The sequence below is a fragment of the Aspergillus aculeatinus genome (assembly GCF_003184765.1).
Source record: "Aspergillus aculeatinus CBS 121060 unplaced genomic scaffold BO66scaffold_89, whole genome shotgun sequence".
Lineage (NCBI taxonomy): Eukaryota > Fungi > Ascomycota > Eurotiomycetes > Eurotiales > Aspergillaceae > Aspergillus > Aspergillus aculeatinus.
In genome coordinates this window covers 87,727-106,565 of record NW_020291558.1, presented here as the reverse complement: position 1 = coordinate 106,565, position 18,839 = coordinate 87,727, and the positions used below count along the sequence as shown (strand labels likewise).

Genomic DNA, 18,839 nt, shown 5'->3' with positions numbered 1-18,839 from the left:
GGCAACCCGCGGCCGCATTTACCGCGCCCGCGCCGGCTATCGGAGTGGGTGGGCAATTTTTGGGCACGTTCACGTTAGGGGAAAGGGAAATCTTTTTCCAAGCCCTCTCTTTTTGCCTTTTTCTTCTCTATATCATTTCCCAATCCGCGACACCGGAATCTTTTATTTTGTGTTTGGGGAAGCAGATTACAACATAGAATTTCAGCATCGAAATCACAAACCTGCCAGAGATGTCCGGCGAGCAACAACAGAGCATGCGCGTGGTGGCTTTCCGCGGCCCTTACAAGGTCGCGGTGGAGGAACGGCCGGTACCCCGGATACAGGACGCGGGGGATGTGGTGGTTAAAGTGAAGTATACGGCGCTTTGTGGGAGGTGAGTTTCTTTTTTTCTTTCTTTCGTGTTTTCGTGGGCTGGAGGCTGGAGTTTGGTCGGAGGGGAAGGGTATTGTTGATTATGGGGTTAGGCGCGGGGTATAGCTTCATGGATTGGGGTTGTTGTGAGAGGATCTCGAGCCTTTACTGATGAGTGCTCTCCTTTAGTGATCTTCATGTGTACCGGGGAATTGAGCCGAGTGGGGAAGGGGTTGTGATGGGACATGAGGTTACCGGAGTGGTTGTTGAGGTTGGGGATGAGGTTCGCTCGGTCAAGAAGGGAGATTCGGTTGTGAGCGCTTTTACCACGTCTTGGTGAGTGATCCTCTTCCATTGGGTGCTGCTAGTGTTGTTCTGGTAGTAGTGGTGGTGGTGATTTACTGGGGCCGAGTTGCAGAATGTATTTGAGAGGAGGACGGATGAGTTGGTCTCAAGGAGTGGCTATGGAGCGGGGAACTCGATCTTTATGCTGATTTATGGGTTGGTCAGCGGCAAATGCTGGTACTGCACTCAGGGACACTCTTCGCGATGTGAGCAGAATGTCCTGCTGGGATGCGATAACCTCGACGGCGCTCAGGCTGAATATGTGAGTAGATTCTACAGATCTGAGGGCAGAGGGTCAGTTCATCCCCAGAGATGACGAGACTGAACTTGTCGGAACAGATCAGAATTCCCAATGCGGATGGCACAGTGGTCAAGGCCCCCGAAGGTGTTGACGACAAGCTTCTGGTGCTTATGGCCGATATTTTCCCTACGGGTTACTTTGCGGCGCGCAATGCGTTCAAGGCATCCACCCCAGAGCAAATTGCAGAGCAGACGGTCGTCCTCATCGGCTGCGGGCCAGTCGGACTTTGTGCTCTGATCAATGCGCTCGAGTACAAGCCTAAGCATCTACTGGCGGTGGACTCGATTCCCGCGCGACTTGAATTAGCAAAGTCGCTCGGAGCCGAGCCCTGGAATTTCCAGACCGACCGGGACGGTCTGGACAAGCGCGTCCAAGAGTTGACGGATGGGCGCGGCGCAGACGCGGTCATCGAGGTCGTGGGCTTGAGTCCGGCATTGAGGACCGGATTCGATCTGCTGCGGCCGTTTGGTACCATCAGCAGCGTTGGCGTGCACAATGGCGAGGTAAGTTTCCCGGTGGTCTTTGTCCTGCCGGTAAAAGCTGACTGGCATCTGTGTGTAGATTCCATGGACTGGTAGTGAGGCTTACGGCAAGAACCTGACGGTCCACATGGGACGATGCCCTGTGCGTTCGGTTTCCGAGCAAGCCCTGCAAGTTTTGAAGAAGAACCAGCATCTTCTTGGGTACGTGTTGCATCGTTTGTCCATTCCCTGACCTTGCAGCGGTTTGGCTGACTAGTATATCTAGGTTTATGGCGGACAAGATCATGCCCCTTTCACAGGCCGTTGAGGCCTATGAGCTCTTCAATGCGATGAAGGTACAGAAGGTCATCTTTGAGGTCGAAAAGTAGGCTATCTGCATCGCATTCAATGCACGGAAGATCTGCTGTCAAGAGCTCTCAGACAATCCCTTAGAAAGCCGAAGCGATTGACTGTGCGCGAGGGGGAGATGTAGTCGTAGTAATCACAGTCCCGAGAGTAGTACAAGTGAAAACGAAAACAAGCAGTGGCACCACCACCACCACCACCATCGCCACCATCGAGTCGTCTGAGAGACATTTGCAACTCAGCAATTAGGACGTGAGGAGAAACAAAAAGACACCTGAAAGTGAGGGAAGATTGACGAGTGAGGAGGAGGAGAGGAAAGGGAAAGGGAAGGGGAGAATGTGGAGGAAGCGGAGGAGGAGTGATAATGTGAAGTGAAGTAAGTGAAGTAAGTGAAGCGGGTAGGTGCTAGTTAAAAAGTCACTTTGCCAGTTAGCCAGCCAGCCAGCGCCGCCTGCCTACCCGCTTTGTGAACATTATTCTCTCTCCAAGCTCTTTGTTTCCTCCTCCTGCCTTTCTGCGCCTCTCTGTCCGTCTGTTTGCTGCTCCCACCTTCTCTTCCTAACTCCCTCCCTCCCTCTTCCTCTTCCTCTTCCTCTTCCTCTTCCTCTTCCTCTTCCTCCTCCTCCTTCTTCCTCTTCTCTTCCTCTTCCACCTTTCCTCTATTCTCGCTACCACCACTTCTTCTCCTCCTCTTCTTTTCCGTATCCCCTCCCTCCCGCCTCTTCTCCCTCCCCTCTCTCTCTCCATCTCCTTCTTCTCTCTCTCCCCTGATTCTCCTATCCCTCCCTTCTTCCTCCTTCCCGCTACCTCTCTTTGTTCTTTCGCCCTCCTCCATCCCCCTCCCGTTTCACCCATCCTCCACCTTTTCCCCCGCCCGCCGAAAACCCCTCAGGATCGATCTCGTCACCCCTCTTCACCAAACACCCCCCCCTTCCTTCGATTTCTCTTCTTCGGATTATATCCGCTTTATCGCCCGCCTTCATCTTCGTTGATTTTCCAGGTAAGACCCTCGACCGCCTTCGACCCATCGGGCGCAAGGTCGGGTTTTCCTCGCCCGTCACTTCGCTACCTAGTCAGATCGTTACAAAAACCACGGTCATCCCTACGCTTCTCCTTGGGCAATGTGAAGCTGACTCTATAGGTGAAGTTCTTCTTTCGAGAGCTTATATCCTTCGATCATCACCTTTTCCTCGATTTCTTACTCGACCTTCTACTTTCCTGACATCATGGACGCCTCCGACTTGCACGAGAACCCCATGGTTGATGAGAACATGGCTGACGCCGTTGACATGATGGATGAGGGTGACATTGAAATCATCCCCAAGACCGAAGAGGAATACGCCCAGTCCACGCTGACTCTCCGCGCCATCGTCTCCTCCAAAGAAGCCGGTATCATCATCGGTAAAGCCGGCAAGAATGTTGCTGACCTGCGTGACGAAACCGGTGTGAAGGCTGGTGTGAGCAAGGTTGTTCCTGGAGTTCACGATCGCGTCTTGACCGTCACTGGTCCCCTGCACGGCACTGCTCGGGCCTATGCTTTGGTTGCCAAGGGTCTGCTTGAGGGCGCTCCGCAGATGGGCATGGGAGGCGTCGTGTCCAACAATGGCACCCACCGTAAGTGAACCCGCGCACTTGAGTTTATCGTTTGGTCTATCAAATGGCTAAAATATCCTTAGCCGTCCGTCTCTTGATCTCCCACAACCAGATGGGTACCATCATTGGACGCCAAGGTCTCAAGATCAAGCACATCCAGGACGCGTCCGGCGTGCGCATGGTTGCGCAGAAGGAAATGCTGCCTCAGTCCACTGAGCGCATCGTTGAGGTCCAGGGCACCCCCGAGGGCATCGAGAAGGCTATTTGGGAAATTGGAAAGTGCCTCATCGACGATTGGCAACGCGGAACCGGCACTATTTTGTACAATCCTGCTGTTCGCTCCTCGGTCGGCGGTACTAGCAGCTCTGCCAGCAACCAGAACACTGGCAATGGTTACAGCAGCCGCCCCTACAACCGCACCGGCAACGGTGCCGACTTCAGCGACCAGTCCGGCAGCTACAGCAGAAGATCCAACCCCGATACCAGCAACCGCGGCTACCCTCTCGTCACCGAAGACGGCGAGGAGATTCAAACCCAGAACATCAGCATCCCCGCCGACATGGTTGGATGCATCATTGGCAGGGGCGGAAGCAAGATCACTGAGATCCGTAGAAGCTCTGGAGCTCGGATCTCTATTGCCAAGGCTCCTCACGATGAGACGGGCGAGCGCATGTTCACCATCATGGGCAGCGCCCAGGCCAACGAGAAGGCTCTCTATCTTTTGTACGAGAACCTCGAGGCCGAGAAGACTCGCCGCAGCCAGCTTCCTCAGGAGTAAAGTCCTATCATCAGACAACCCTTGAGCACAAATCTCGCGCCACATTGCTACCCCCGAATCCTTATGCGCTTCCTCCCAGAGAACATAATCGCGCGATGTCTCCCTCTCGCTTGTGCTAACCACTTTGATTCTTGACGCTGTCTTTTTTTTTCTCTCTCATATGGTCCTATTTGTTTTACCTTATAATCTCATATGTGCAGCTTCCTTGGTTTTACAAGAAGCAAGAACGTTGCTAAGGTGGACCATGCATGCCTGTCAGATACCAGTATTATGTGATCCTCCATGATCGCTTTGACTCGAAGAAAGAAGAAATGAATCCGAAATCGGAAGAACTACTGCCGACGTTATGCCCCGCAGCTGATGTTTATGATAATTTCGTGCCTCTGTGCTTCTATTTGCTTCGTTGCCCTTTCCTCTGGGGGGGAACATCAGCATGTTTATCTAATCCCTTCCTCCTGTAACCATCAACATCCTTGCTGCTTTCCGCAAAAGTCATCCTTCCTCCCCCAACACCTCAACATAAAACCTACCAAACCTTAACCCCAAACTGTGATGTATCGTCCCTCTTCCCTCATTCGCCCGCTTGCTCCTGCTCACTTTATCTTACTTTGCAACTCTCTGTCTCTCTCTCTCCCTCTCTCTCTCTCTCTATCATACCCGAGCTTCCATACATCAAGCATTTGGCCACTTGACACCTCCAATGCCTTGTATGGTCATTCCTTCCTGCACCCTATGCTGGGAATTCCCCTTCTGCGCGGCTCAATGGAATCGTCCCCAAATCTGTATACCAGGACTTTGAAGGCTCAAATTTTTTGATGGGAAACAGAACAATATGAATCCCCCAATCTTCTCATCCATTGTGTGGATCCACCTTGAATCTCGTATACCATTATAGTAGAAGTCAATAGCCTGCATTCACCATCGCTTTATTGATGGGCTGTGAGTTTGTGTGGTTGATAGATAAATATCCAAGGAAGGTCATTTCAATAGTCATACAAGTGAATAACTACTAGCTAACTTACAGTACAGGACGATAAATGATCAGCTCGCTCAGCAACCGCCGATAGGCATATATACAACAACTCGTAGTAGAGGTGCTAAGATATCATTCCCGATCAAGGTGTCCACACAACTAATAGGAGCATTTCTCAGACAATCTGAGCAAGTCAACAGTGCAAAAGCCAAGCATGAGATGAACATCCTCATCATCATCACTTCATTGTTAGTCAAGTTACAGAGTAATCCGTATTAACCCCTAGCATTATGGACAAGATCTTTTAAAATTTTGTACATGCCCCTAAAAACAACAACATGCTTGGGCCCTGGGGGGAATTTGGATACATACAGTACTGTACATTGTATCATGGGATCTGTGATATTGATTGGACGGGGCTGTGAGTGACAGGGGACACAGCATATTGGAATAGGTAAGACTGTAGGAACAAAGAGATGGGGTTCAACGAATGGAAGAAGGGAATCTGATATGGACGAAAGAAGAAAGGAGAGTGCTGGGCTTGAGATCTCAAGTCCTTTGGTGGGCTGGACCATGGCCAATCCCGGAGGCCGGAAGCGGAGATCTCCGAACTCCCTCCAGGCTCGTCTATGTATGTGCAGTATTGGCCGAGATCATGCAAAGAAATGGACGGCAAGAAGAGAATGAGAAAGAAAGAAAGAAAGAAACGAGGGAGCATATAGAGGAAATCGCTCAGACTGATACAAGTAAATTCGTATAATGCATAGTAGATCTCATCGTGCCACGCAAGGCATATTTGCAATCGGAAAGTTTGCCGGAGATGATCGATCGAGTCAGTGGGAGTAAGGGCATCGGAAGAAGTCTCTCGTTACATGTGCAAATGCCGGTGGGTAGTACTTCGTACAGACGTCTCCAAGAATGCTGCATGGCGATCCCAGGAGAGTCAAAATAAAAATCATAAGAGAAACGCCGGCTGAACTGAAATCAATCCATGTACCAAGAATGAGGCGCTGCGTGATATGGTGTAGGTGTATGAGGGGTGTGGATGCGTGAACGACGTTGGCTTCTTTAGATGAGAGGTAGGGAAGAAGCAAAAAGAGCCGTGGATGGATTTAATCAATTCGGTCATCGAACGTGTTAATAGCGTCATCTGACACAGCAAGTGACCGCGGTCGAAGCCCGAATTTCTGCGCGCCTAGACTGTTGGTTCGAATTCGGTTTTGGCTGATCGGAGTGTAACTCGTAGCTAATTTGCTCGAGGGTGCAATGATTCGAGTCTGGGAAGCTTCTGGTCGTGGAGATAAGACGCTCTCCTCAACGGATCCATCGCTCGTGTTAGTGGCAGAGCTCAGCCCAGATGCCGCACCGTACCGACGATAACCCGCTTGGATGTTCGAGCGCGCAGTGGCAGGGGTGTAACTTGGAGTCATCAAAGTCCGGCGCAGAGGAATCGCGGACTGTGAGAGGGTGGGCGTCCGAGGCTGAGGCAGTTGCGACGGTTGAGGTTGAAGCGAGAATCTAGGGTTGCGATCCGGCGTTGCAATAGCCTTGGACTGGGACGCAGTATATCCATGAGACATGCGCTGGCGTGGCGATACGCGATAGTTGTTTGCTGCGCTGCTAAGGTCGGCGATACTTCTTGTGGGCGAGCGGACCTGCGGGGTCTGTTCAACAAGGGCCTCATCATCAGTCCGGTGTCGCTTGGTCCGTAATGAAGTCGAGAGTCGACTCAACCGAGTGGGCGCCGGTGAACTGGGTGAGTGGGTCACTTTCGCTTCTGAGACTGGTTCGTTGTTCTGGTCGCCGTGCTGGGACTCCGGGGAAGGAATGGCAGTTGCGACGCTTGATCGACGGGCCTCTAAACGGCTACCTACACGTTTGGTGCTCTGTCGTCGCACTAGCCCCCCATCGGAATCAAGAGTCGTGCTTCGACGAAAAGGCAGCGTCGGGGTCAACGTGTCGTCGTCGTGCGCATGTCTTTCCTCCTCCTCAGCTCTACCATTGACGACTAAGGCCGATTGTCTCCGGTGTTGCTCGTCCGATAAAGCAAGGCACAGCTCGGTTAAACTGCGGCAAACGCTGTCTGCTTTCCGTCTTGCCTGCCTATCAGATGTGCTATACCCATTGACCACGGATCCGGTACCAGATGGGGCCTTGTTGGATCCAAGCAGAGTCGAGAGCGCTAGCGCGTCGGTAGCGGTCACCTCCAAAGCGGCGTAGACTTCATTGCTGAGCACGTCCTTCGCATTGACCAAAGCCGACTGTAGTAGCGGATGGACAGGGCTAGGGCCCTCTGCCTCACCCGAGAAAGTGCTTGTCTTGTGGGAACGCCTGGGTGAAGACGACACCGTAGTCATAGTCGTTGTGGCTGTTGGTGGCCGTTCCCCAGAAGCGGAGGAGATCGCTTCCTGGGACGAGGGCGGCAGCTTCCCGGTCAATTCTAGCTTCTTGATTCGGGATTTGAGATCTTCGAGCTCATCCCAGACCGTGGAAGGCGCAGTTGTAGACAAGGTGGATTCCGTCCCATCTTGACGGGACCGCTCGGACTCATATCGAGCGCGTTCGGTCACATCCGAGCTGGATGGTTGTCGGCTGCCTCGAATAGACGAAAGGGTCGATTGGCGATAGGCTCGGGACTCGTGCAGCGAGCCGCGTCTCTCAGGGTAGGACTCGGGGCTGTAGGATAAGGGTTCGGGACTGGACCGGCCCAGTCGACTTCGTGGTAGACCAATTGCAGACCTGGAACTGGGGACATAGGCCGAGCTGGACGGGCGGCTATGTTCATCCAGTGGATGGGCGGAAGCTGAGTAAGAGTACAGGGCGGCCGTGTGGGGGGTGGACGGAGATTCTTGATGCGGATGCAAGGGGCTATCGTAGGTATTCAAGCGAAGCTGCTCGGGGTGAGGCATCTGTTCCGAAACACGAGAGGTTGATGAACGAAGTCCACTACCAGACATCCTGAATCGCGACTGTAAGTGCCGGGATCCGACGAAAATTAGCTCCAAGATTCCCACAATCACTAAATGAAAAGCACAGCAAAATCGCTCAGAGCCTCCCACTCACCCGTCGAAGCTCTGATCGCCCGAACGAATCGCGACGACCAGAATCCGATCTCGCAATGTTTAGAAAAATATCCTCGTTTTTGGCGCGGGTATCATCTGCGACCGGCGTCTTGTTGCCGTCTCCTGACTGACTGTATCGGTCGAACCCATCGACACCGCGACTGCGCTCGTCAGCCGGCGTTCGCCCCTGAGCATAAACCACCGAGGAGGCGGACATTCTATCGTTCACGTCTGGAATCGTCTGCTGATCATAAAGAGAGGGTTTTCGACGCTTGGGTGCATTTGGATTCGTCGCGCGAACCGTCGAGGGAGCGTCAAGGGGTGGCGCAGAGTCGGGTTCGTTTTCTACGGCCCGTCGAGGTGATGTTGGTTGATAGCCAAACCCCGCTGGATCGCGAACGTGGGACAAATGGAAGTTGGGGACTGACCGCCGGGGTCTGTCATACAGGATGGTGCGTTGTTGGGGGGTCGGAGTCGGGTCTGGGCCCGGATGCGTGTCGTCGCCGTTCTGGACGGAAGCGTTGGCGTTGGCGGCGCTGGTGTGCGACGATGTCAGAGCTCGTTTGCGAAGAGGATACTTGTATTCAAAGCTGAAACGGCTCTGAGGGGGACGAGGAACAGCGGAGGGAGAAGAGGTATGCGAAGCAGCAGCAAAGGCGGCGGATGAGGAAGAATGGGAGGAAGAAGAGGTGGGTGAAACAATTGTTGAAGTTGTTGTGGTGGTGGTGGTTCGAGGTACAGTGGGACGAGCTGAAGGGGAATAGTAGTCGTTGTTGTCGCAGCTGCCGGCGGCGGGAATCGCTGTCTTTAGCGCGGTTGCTCTGCCCGCCTCACGGCTTTCCGCCGCCATCATTACACCTACACCTGCTCCTGTCGGGCGCATTCCTGGTTTCGACCTCGTCACGGACGGACCTTCGCTCTGACGTGGGTTCGATCCGGCACTGAAGGTAATGGTCCTGGCACGATTGACAATGGAACGGCGACAGAGGGACTCATGCGGGTCCTGATGCGGTACATGTACATGAAGATGGGGCTGGTTCACCGCGGATTCGGTCTTTCGTCGTCGACGAGTGTTGGGATGTTGCTGGTCTGCTGGATATGAGGAGAAAGAGGAAGAGGAGGAGGAAGAAGAGGGGAGGAGAGGAGAGGCTGCATTGCCAGCAGCCGTGGATGCGTCTGGGGACATCTGCACTTCTGCAACTGGTGGTGGTCAGGCATCCACACGCATCCTCGTTGATCAATCAGATCGATCTGCTGATCAGTTGACTGGGTGTGTGAGAGAGTGAGAGAGAGAGAGATGTATCTGCAAAGATCGGAATCTCTCCTAACCAAAAGCAGGCGGGACGAGAGAAAAAAATTAGAAAAGGAAAAGTAAGAAAAGGAAAAGAACAAAACAAGCTATTTTTTTCTTCTAATCTCACACTGATTACGAACGACCAAAATACAATATGATTTATCGGTTGTGGTGGACCAAATGATGATCAGAAGAGAAAAGTCTGCTGCGACATCGATCTCTTCGCGTATTACGGAGTACAACAACTACTAATAATAAACTAATGAACTAGTCCTGCGGCTCAAGGGGAACAAACGCAAGAGCAGCCGAGAAGAAATAAATAGACCAAACACCACGAGGGCTGGTTGGGGCCTGGTGGGAGGGAGGAGGGCAAGGGAAAAGAAGGGAAATGAAGGACGGGACAAGTTGTGACCGAGTAAGTGAGTGAGTGAGTGAGTTGAGTGAGTGGTGTGGTGGCTGGCCGACAGCAACTGCTTGGAATACAACTGATTCACTGGCTGGCTGGCTGGCTGGACCCAGTCTGTACGTTCCCCTCAATGGTTCGGATATCTACATCTCTATCATGATCGAGTGAATAGAGGGAAGGATATCATGACCAACGCCTGTTTATCAACCCAAACAATCAAAAGAGATGAAAATTAGTGATATCATTTACCCCGTGTCCGACCAAGCGGGTTGAGACGATTTCTCCCGGTTTCATCTGCCTTGGCTGGTCAGCATGCAGCCCTGGTGTAAGAGGGCTGACTCTCCAGGGAGGTAACTCAGGGAAAAGGAATTTGTGCAGCAGTTTCTGCAGACACCGTTGTTGTGTACAGATTATCAATCTCGACGTGAGTTTCTCTAGCAACGTCCAGGGGCTTTTAGAACCATGGTTCAGAGTGGTCAAACCTTGGTTCCCAGCAGTGTCAGCCCCGTCAACTGGGAAGGTGAGCACAGAGCCAGGTAACTGGTCGACGTTCCTTGGGAACAACCTTGAAAGAAACTGGAATTGCCCCAGATGATATGCAAAATCTGGGGAGGCCGTCATATGCAGCTTACATACAATGAGGGTGGTGCTTCGAAGGTCAACAGTCATGCAAGCATAACTAACGAAAGTATAATCACAACGGGGAAGATCGATGCCTTGAGCTCGATACTCTCGTGATCTTTATCAATTATCCAGACTATGCAAAGTGACTCAGTAATACATCACTAGCGATAAGATGATATCACGGCCTTCAGGATTCTACTCATACTTAGGCGCAGGTGGTAGAACCGTGACATGGCGCAAGGTCCGGATAACAGGCAGCTGCCGACGATTGTCTCAGCTATCCTCCGACGTATCTTTCAGACCAGGGTCCTTCATCGTGCACTGGGCAGCCATCGTATAGCCCGGAAATTCTTTGTGTCTTCCGGCCGATTTGAGTCCAGGCCCGGGGTCCAGGGATCCAATTTCTACGATTATGCCACAGGATAGCTCCCTGCTACTTTATCATAGCCAGTGATGCTCAGCACAGACAAGAAAGAGCTTTCCTTTCAGCGAATAGAGCCTCATGAAATGGGAGATGACTTTTGCGTTAGCCTCCGGACTATTGATACTCGGGTGTTTCGTCTAGAGATCAGTATATGGCTCGGATTCGATCTGACTTAAGGTTGGGGAAGCTCGATTGGGGCGCCGTCACGCAAGCCGTCAAAAATCAAACCGACGCTAGCGAAGACACTATGTGAATGGGTACTGACGGCAGCGGGAGGCTTTGCTTAAGTCTCGTGTCGAGCGCTGCTATTCAGATCGCTGCCTATGATAGATGGGTGGCGCGTGTAGTCCTTCAAATTTGGTCGCTTGGTTGCTAGGCTACAGCTGAGACTGCAATAGTGCCCAGCCTTTGGAAAGATAATCAATCCTGTTGCAGGAGACGGGATAGTCTTGCGTGTTGGTTGGAAACGCTTAGTCCAACAGTCGAGTTGAGCATGATTGCACGAATTGATCTGTGGGGAATTTTGGAGACCAACATGTTAGAGACCATTGGCATTTAGACAACGGCAGCGTTTGGAAACTTTAGCGAGTCATAGCTTCTTAGGGTTCAGGCACCAGACCGTCCCGGTACGAAACACCATCAACTAAGAGCATTAGCAAGATCAGTAGAAATGCTTTCGGGATTCCGAGTCAAAAATTGTCATCTGGGCACACTGTCGGCTGATTACCGAAGCCTCGTCTTCACAAAAGAGAAAAATGGCACACCGAGTCAATTGAGGTTAAAGGAGCATGGCCGGGCTCAGCAACCCGCAGTCCGCGAAATCTCCCCCCCACATTAATCACCGACGTGAAGCCGAACGGGCGGTCCAAGTTGAAGTGGTTCTCTGTTCTGAGCCATGGCATTTTCCTGGCCCCATAGTTTCAGATAGACGTTTTGTGCCACGTGGAATCGGGCGCCGAGGGGTCTGGTCTCATCAAATCTCTCTCAATCCGTAACATCGATCCAGGCACTGGATATTGGACGGAATGATGTTGAGTGATGGCAACGAGTCAGCACGGAAGGCTGGTGAGGGACGACCTAAGTGTGCTACACATACTGCAGACCGTGGGGAAGACAGGAGGTTGCGGTCAAGAGGATTTGCGCGGGATGATAAAGCTGACGCAGTGCAGCAACGCACATCAGTCCTGGAGAGCCGACCGACGACGATCGGTGGCCATGAGCCGATCGCGTCAGATGCAGATCATGGATGCAACATGGCAGCAGAAACTGGTTCTCGAGTTTCTTGTCATGCCAAATCTGTGACGTAGCAGGTCATCAGGTACCCAGTGTGTCTCGATTGTGACAGGAGTGCAAAGCCTTTTGTCGATATTGCTAGCTATCTTAGGTTTCGGGTTGCGGGGACAAGCAGCATCAAGTACTGAGCGATATCAAGGATATGGAGGCTAGTGAGACACTCACGGTGTACTGTACCAATGTACACAGCATTTGCAAAGGACTTGTGCTATCAAGAGAATGGGGTCAACCAGCGCCGAACGATCATCGTCCTCGGATTTGTCTGTGTAAATATGTTGACATGGAGATATGTAGATACTCCGTATATCTGAAGCATAACCGACCAGGCGGCCCGTGACCAGAGCCAATCATCCCCAGTATAGCCGATCTCGACGATACAGGGAACGAAGGAAGATGATTTGGCGCTTTTTTTCTCGTTCCTTCTTGCTCTTCCCCTCCTTATTCCCCCTGCCTGTGACAGGCGATGTTGCACACGTGATGGGCGATGGAACTAGTGGCTTAGCATTGGTTGGTTTGTTTCAAACCCGGCCGAACTTCTTTTCTGCCGCCTCTCATTGGATTGGCTTAGCGCGCGCCCTCTCAGGGTGTTGTTTCAGCTGCAATGTGCCAGGGCCACTTTCATGCCTTGCTGTCTCAACTTTCCCAACCTTCCATGCTGAAACAGTTCCGAAGGGTCTGGGACGGTACTCCGTAGTCACCATGGTTTTTTTTGTTTCTTCTTCTTTTTTTTCTTCATGGATGAGACGTCCAGGGAAAATCGTTAGATCATGCAAAACCAAAACCAAAAAAATGTGTGCTCTGTCTTAGCGACGACAAGATGCTCGTTCCTGACTCCCCTGACTCGGGCAAGTTATTCCTGGCCCACTGCCTGGACCGGAGGGCCCACCGTTTCCAGGGGAAACTTGCTTGGGACCTGAAATGGATGGAGCCCTGAGGGGAGACGGACGGGCACAGAGAGACTAGCGGAATTGGCACTAGCCCCAGTCCGTCAGCCTCTGCGTTTCACCTTTGCTACGGGCCCAGAGAGCCGCTGCCAATTTTTCCAAGCCTCGGCGCCAGAGAGAGGTCCCTGCTGAATCGCCCTCCGCATCTACGTAGTGAAAAAGCGATTCATGCCTCCCCCTCCCGACCCGGCTCTTTAGTTACTCTATTTCTCTTTGCTTGTCTTCTTCTCTCCAGTTGTGTCTCCTGGTTGAAGGAGGGGATCATCCGTGTGCTTACCCGGGGACAGTTCAGTTAGGTTAGTCGAGAAAGTTGACAACCTGGATTTCTTCTCAAGCTGGCTTGACCCGAAAGAAACCAAACCCTTCTTCAACCCAACAAGCAAACTCATCTTCTTTTTACTTTCTTGCGAGAACCGTGCACGCCCATTGAAGCGGGTCAATCTCTCCCCAATACGGAATTGATCTTGTGCAACCGGTGCTGGGATACCGTCTCCTTGGATTTGGCGCATTTACTATTACTACTATTATTATTATTATTAACGACCTGCTCGTGGGTTGAGCAGACAGACCTATCTCTGTGTGACTTCTGGAAGTCTTCTTGAATCTTCTTCTTCTTCCTCAACTTGACTTGACTGAACTTCTCTTATTTTCCTGTCTGCGATCTCAGCGTCATTGCATTTTCCGGGCTTGCTTGTTTGCGTTCGACTTCTTCAAGCGACAGCCAGCTGCTGTGCAACGAACATCGCAGAGGTGGTATAGATCCGGACGGACCTGACCACCACCGGCCTGGCCTGGCACCTGTCAAAGATCCAAGGGGCGCTTTTCTATTACTTCCCAGGAGAAGGAAGCAGCTTGATAGGTACGTTGTTATGTCTTGTGTATGAGTTATTTTGATCTAGTGTTCTGGTTTATCGTTTCATGCTTTTTTTCTTTGCCTGATGTCTCTCCAGTGGAGTGTGGACTACTAGCTCCCTCCTCTCCCTCTCTCCCTTTGCTTTCTCTTTGATGCTCTGCTCTGCCCACCAATCATTCTATATCCGCCTCGCCCACGGTACCCTTTTGTGGGGAATGCCATTTGACTTTTCTCTTGTTCGTCTTTTTTGTTATTGTTTTTTTTTTTTCTTTTTCCTTCTCTCCGTCTCAATTCTCTTATTGGATTTGACACTTGCACCATCACTACCCTCTGCCTGGCATGAGACTCTATGATGGAGACCCGAAAGGGTATGAGAGGGGAAGACCAAAGGGGAAAAGGCCAGACCTGGAGCTCCAACCTAAAAAGGGTTGGTTGGTTGGTTGGTTCAAGAGGTTGTGCCCGGCAAAGTGAGATGCCAGTGTCACTATTGCAACGGACTATGGGATTGAGGCATTCCACAATCTGTCTGTTCCCTTTAGGGATTCTTCTTCCCTCCCCCCCCCCCTCTCTCTCTCTCTCTTCCCCTTCAACCCCTGTTCAAAATTTGAGAGATGAGTCTCCGAATTTCTTTGCTTTTTCTTGTTCTTTCTCTTTATCCCCTCTTTCTCCTTCACATTCAAACCCAACATTCGGGGCCAAGATATGCCACTTTCGGGGTGGTTGTTGGGGAGGGAGGGGGGGAAGAGGCAGAAGTTGGCGCCCATGATATGCACATTCCATCGCGAGAGAACCAACCCGGGCGGCTAAATTTAGAGCTGCAGCCCATGGGAAGCTCAGGAAGAACGCAGAACATCTTCTCCACTTCCTCGTCATTACCACTGATTGGCGTGCTGTCAGCAACACACGGCCGGTTGGATCTCCACTCGCCCATTCACTCACTCACTCACTTACTCACTTACGGAGTACTTACTGCACTCACTTTCACTTTACTCGCCCCTCTCTCTCTCTTATTCGCTCGTCGCCCTTTCCCAAATGAATCGCTATTCTTAGTCCTTCATTTTGATTATTCCATATTATCATTATTTTTTCGATTTTTTTTTTAATTTCTTCTGTGCCAGCAAGTCTTGCTGAGACAGACGGTCGGAGTACATCGAGCCCAGAGGCTTGTTTCTCACTCTGTCGCTCTCCGATTACTCTCTCACACTCATTTTTTCCCTTCTTCCTTCCTTCGCCCTCCGAATCTCCTCTTCTTACATACTTCCTTCTTCCTCCTCCCTTCTGTTCTTTCTTCTTCTTTTCCCCCTCTTGTTGAACAACCCCCCCCCCCTCCCCTCTCCCAGTTCCCAGTTCCCACACCCCTCCCTCTTCCCTTGACGCAGGGACCCTTTCCACCTGCCTGCCTGGAATTGCGACTTGTCCGTGCCGTTCCTTTGAGTGAGTGGTGGGCAGTCGTTTGCGACTGAGAGCAATCCCACCCACGTTTTCTGTCGTCATTCCCCGGAGGAACGACTGCCCACTTTGTTACTCTCCCCGGGCGGCAATTCTCCCTCCCCAAACCCTAGTCGCATTTTCACTTACTTCCGAATCTTTTTCATGAAGAACTATACCTAAAGCTTCTGTTTCTCTCCTTCATTCCACCTTCATGTTCTGGTCGCTGCTTCTGATTTGAGATCTCTCAATTTCCAATCCTTCACCAATCCTTTACCTCAACACTTTACTGACTGGTCCCAAGAGGATATCCTTCTCTTGCAGCATTCCTTGGTATGTTCCTGATCTCGGACTCCATTTAGGACATCAACTGCGAATCTCTGCTTCTGCTTGCATATGCGATCCTGTTCTCTCCTTTGTTGCTTCTACAGACCTTACTAGCTCTGTTGTTTTCATTTCGTGAAGCTGGCCGATCCTCGAACCGGTTTCACTCTCCTTGCAGCTGTGCTTGCTTCTACTGCCGAAAACCAACAACTTACGCTGAAACATGGAAGCTGATTGTCTAAACAAAAGGTCATTTGCGCTGGTAGCAAGTGCGACTCTACCTTGTTTTCTTGGAGCTGGTCACAACAACTGTGCCCCAGTTTTCGCGCCCACTCTTCACTACAGCTGCGATCCGGAAAGGGCAACGATCCCTTTCAAACGTAGGTGTATCTCACCAACCTCAGAAACAACCATGCCGGTGCAGACCAGCGCTCCAACACTCCCGGACTCGTTTCCCTCCTTCATGTCAGTTTTTGGCGGGCGGACGCTTGATTTCCCCGAGAAGGAGGCGCGGAACACAGCATTCAAACCTCTCCGTCTGCCCACCAATGTCACCATCAATACCTCGACCCGCCGTCCCTTTCCTTTTCAACATCGTGCGAGTATTTCCTCCGTGACATCAGGTTCCGCCGACTCTTCGCCCACTACTACCATCTCAACGTTCGACTCGCCATCTGTGGCGGATACATCTCCCAGCTCCTCTCCCGAATCTCCCTCGTCCATGCCGTTGGCGTTCAACAACAAATTCACCATGCCCCCGGCGCGAAACTTCGAAAGCCAGTCTTCGTCGACTAACAGCCTTTCCCAACCAGCTTCAGATGGCGCTAGTCTTCCACGGCCCGATTCTCCAGGCAGGCGGGCACGAAACCTCAAAAACCTCTCACTGAGGATGCCGCCACCATCCCAGTCGCGCCCACCCATCGCAACAGCATCTATGGTCGAAGGGACCTCACACCATCTCTCCGCTCCCCCGTCTCCCGTGCACGTGCCTTTGAAGGGTATGCGCCGCAAACCAGCAAACTTGACCATCCGCACGCCCGGTTTCGACAGGTCATTTTCCAACAACATCACTGAGCTGGTTCCTCCCACCCCGCACTCATTGCGCCATACCGAATCTTCGCCTTCCCTGACCTCTGTCTTTTCTCCTTCTTTCGGTCCCAAGGGTGGCATGCAGCTACCTCGGCCCATGACGCATCATGGCGCCCGGCGACCCTCGGCTACGTCGGAGAGCAACTTGTCACCCCTACAGACTGTAGAAGATGAGGATTCCGCTTCTGGCGGGGTGTTGCATGAGCTGAAGGAGGAGGATGATCATCTGGACTCCCGAGAATCGACGCGGCGTAGCGAGCGAGGCTATCCCAATGGGCCCATTCAGATTTACGACTCAGGCGTTTTCCTCTACTTGGAACCGACTGCGCAAGAAGCATCCGAATTTGATGTTGTTGTGAATGTGGCCAAGGAAGTCGCAAACCCGTTTACTAAGGCCAGCACCAGCACCGAAACTGTGGTGAGCGCACTGCGCAATGGGTCCGTCAGTCCCAAGCGCCTATCCATTGCGGAGCCATGGACCGCCGCCTCAGAAACATCGTTCAAATCCGCATTTGAATACCCCCCAAGTAGGGCGTCGCTACCGGCGACTCCGAAAAACGAAGCACCCGGACCGGAATATGTCCACGTCGGCTGGGATCATAACTCGGAGATCCTCGAGGATCTATACCCACTATGCGAGCTGATTGACTCCCGCATCGCAGATGGAAAGAAAGTCCTTGTGCATTGCCAGCTGGGCGCCAGCCGATCAGCCTCGTTGGTGATCGCCTACGGTCTTTTCAAGAACCGAGACTTGGATTTCAACTCGATGTACGAGATTGTCAAGGAGCGCAGCCGCTGGGTTGGCCCTAACATGAGTCTCATTTATCAGCTGACGGATTTCCGCTCCCGCCTCCTCCGTGGGGGCTTGTCCAAAGCCGCCCCTGAAGAGTGGTTCGGCGAAAGCTCACCAAAGCTCACCGAACAGCGGCGCTCACGAGCCGATAAGCGAGAGTCGGGCGAGACCTGTATTCCTGGCAACGAGAGTGTATACTCCGATGTCGAACCCCATTCGTCCAATGCGATGTCGCAAGCATCGATGAGCTCTTTGTCGGTGCCCTCCACCAATCAGACCACGCCCGTGTCAATTGAGAGCCTTGGATTTACCAAGTCTCTTTCGCACAAACGAAGCATCTCACCCCGGCCATTGCCTCTACGTCAGAGCTTTCATACCGGGTTGACAAGTGATATCACACCTGCCAAATCGGCACCACCCGCATGGCACGCAGAAGCCGGGCCGTGCTCGTTGGCTAAGACCGATATGTTCGTGCGGGAAGGGTCTGAGGAATCCAACGCTCTCTTCTCACCGAGGACGACGGACTTCATGGCCGCGCCTATCTCGCGATCGGTTTCCGATGTCCTTGAGGATGATGGCCTCAACGGACTGCGGTTCCGGTCACGGATAGCAGATCCGCGGTCTCCGCCACCCGGGAATGAGAGGTTGATTATGAGAAATATTGATGAATTTCTGTAATTCTGCCATAATGTCTTCGACTGGACTGGCCATTGGGCGTCGGTCTGCGAAATGATTCCATGACTATAACCACTTCATTCTGACCCGACCATTCGGTCAACATTCCTTCACCTCTTCACTCTGGCCGTTGTGGCATTTACGTTCCTTTCTTTCCTTCCCATCCACATTCATTACCTGTTTCATCTAATTGATGAGTTGATGACCAAAGCGGGCTCTCCGGTCGTTATTCCATCCATTTCTCTATCCTGGACATGGGTCCACATTTGCATTCAAGGCCGTGGGCTCAACATTGTGCATGCTCTCTGGACCAGCGGCGTCGTGGTGTTATAAAAGATAAAGGGCGGCGAGGAATCGTGTCGTGCCTGATAACTTGTAATACTATTCTCATTTCTTTATGGTAACTGCATACGGCTGCGGAATACCCTAGGCTTATTGGTTTATTGGTGAAATGTGATATCC

At 52.0% G+C, this 18,839-nt stretch overlaps 6 protein-coding genes across 6 annotated transcripts; 3 read left to right on the top strand and 3 right to left on the bottom strand.

The window, feature by feature from the left end:
* The first annotated feature begins 93 nt into the window (after positions 1-93).
* BO66DRAFT_396462 (alcohol dehydrogenase family protein) lies at positions 94-2,112 on the top strand. The gene is made up of 6 exons (XM_025648471.1): positions 94-373; positions 541-687; positions 862-958; positions 1,036-1,500; positions 1,559-1,680; positions 1,745-2,112. Exons 1-6 carry the CDS (start codon positions 231-233, stop codon positions 1,845-1,847), a joined length of 1,077 nt encoding a protein of 358 aa, XP_025497939.1. The 5' UTR covers positions 94-230; the 3' UTR covers positions 1,848-2,112.
* A 32-nt stretch (positions 2,113-2,144) lies between these two features.
* Positions 2,145-2,964, bottom strand: BO66DRAFT_248524 (uncharacterized protein). The gene has a single exon (XM_025642928.1). The coding sequence runs from the start codon at positions 2,657-2,659 to the stop codon at positions 2,234-2,236; it is 426 nt and encodes a 141-aa protein (XP_025497938.1). The 5' UTR covers positions 2,660-2,964; the 3' UTR covers positions 2,145-2,233.
* Positions 2,751-4,494, top strand: BO66DRAFT_248507 (KH domain-containing protein). The gene is made up of 3 exons (XM_025642927.1): positions 2,751-2,824; positions 2,972-3,438; positions 3,501-4,494. Exons 2-3 carry the CDS (start codon positions 3,051-3,053, stop codon positions 4,193-4,195), a joined length of 1,083 nt encoding a protein of 360 aa, XP_025497937.1. The 5' UTR covers positions 2,751-2,824; positions 2,972-3,050; the 3' UTR covers positions 4,196-4,494.
* Positions 4,495-6,280: 1,786 nt separating this feature from the next.
* On the bottom strand, positions 6,281-9,113 carry BO66DRAFT_337118 (putative LPXTG-motif cell wall anchor domain protein; the record flags this gene model as incomplete). The annotated part of the gene is made up of 2 exons (XM_025644317.1): positions 6,281-8,137; positions 8,232-9,113. The coding sequence occupies 2 exons, from the start codon at positions 9,111-9,113 to the stop codon at positions 6,281-6,283; spliced, it is 2,739 nt and encodes a 912-aa protein (XP_025497936.1).
* A 5,829-nt stretch (positions 9,114-14,942) lies between these two features.
* Positions 14,943-15,803, bottom strand: BO66DRAFT_248411 (uncharacterized protein). Its single transcript, XM_025642925.1, has one exon. It carries the CDS (start codon positions 15,560-15,562, stop codon positions 15,050-15,052), a length of 513 nt encoding a protein of 170 aa, XP_025497935.1. The 5' UTR covers positions 15,563-15,803; the 3' UTR covers positions 14,943-15,049.
* dspD (putative protein-tyrosine phosphatase) lies at positions 15,778-18,522 on the top strand. The gene is made up of 2 exons (XM_025642926.1): positions 15,778-15,829; positions 16,070-18,522. The coding sequence occupies exon 2, from the start codon at positions 16,233-16,235 to the stop codon at positions 18,378-18,380; it is 2,148 nt and encodes a 715-aa protein (XP_025497934.1). The 5' UTR covers positions 15,778-15,829; positions 16,070-16,232; the 3' UTR covers positions 18,381-18,522.
* The last annotated feature ends 317 nt before the right edge of the window (positions 18,523-18,839 follow it).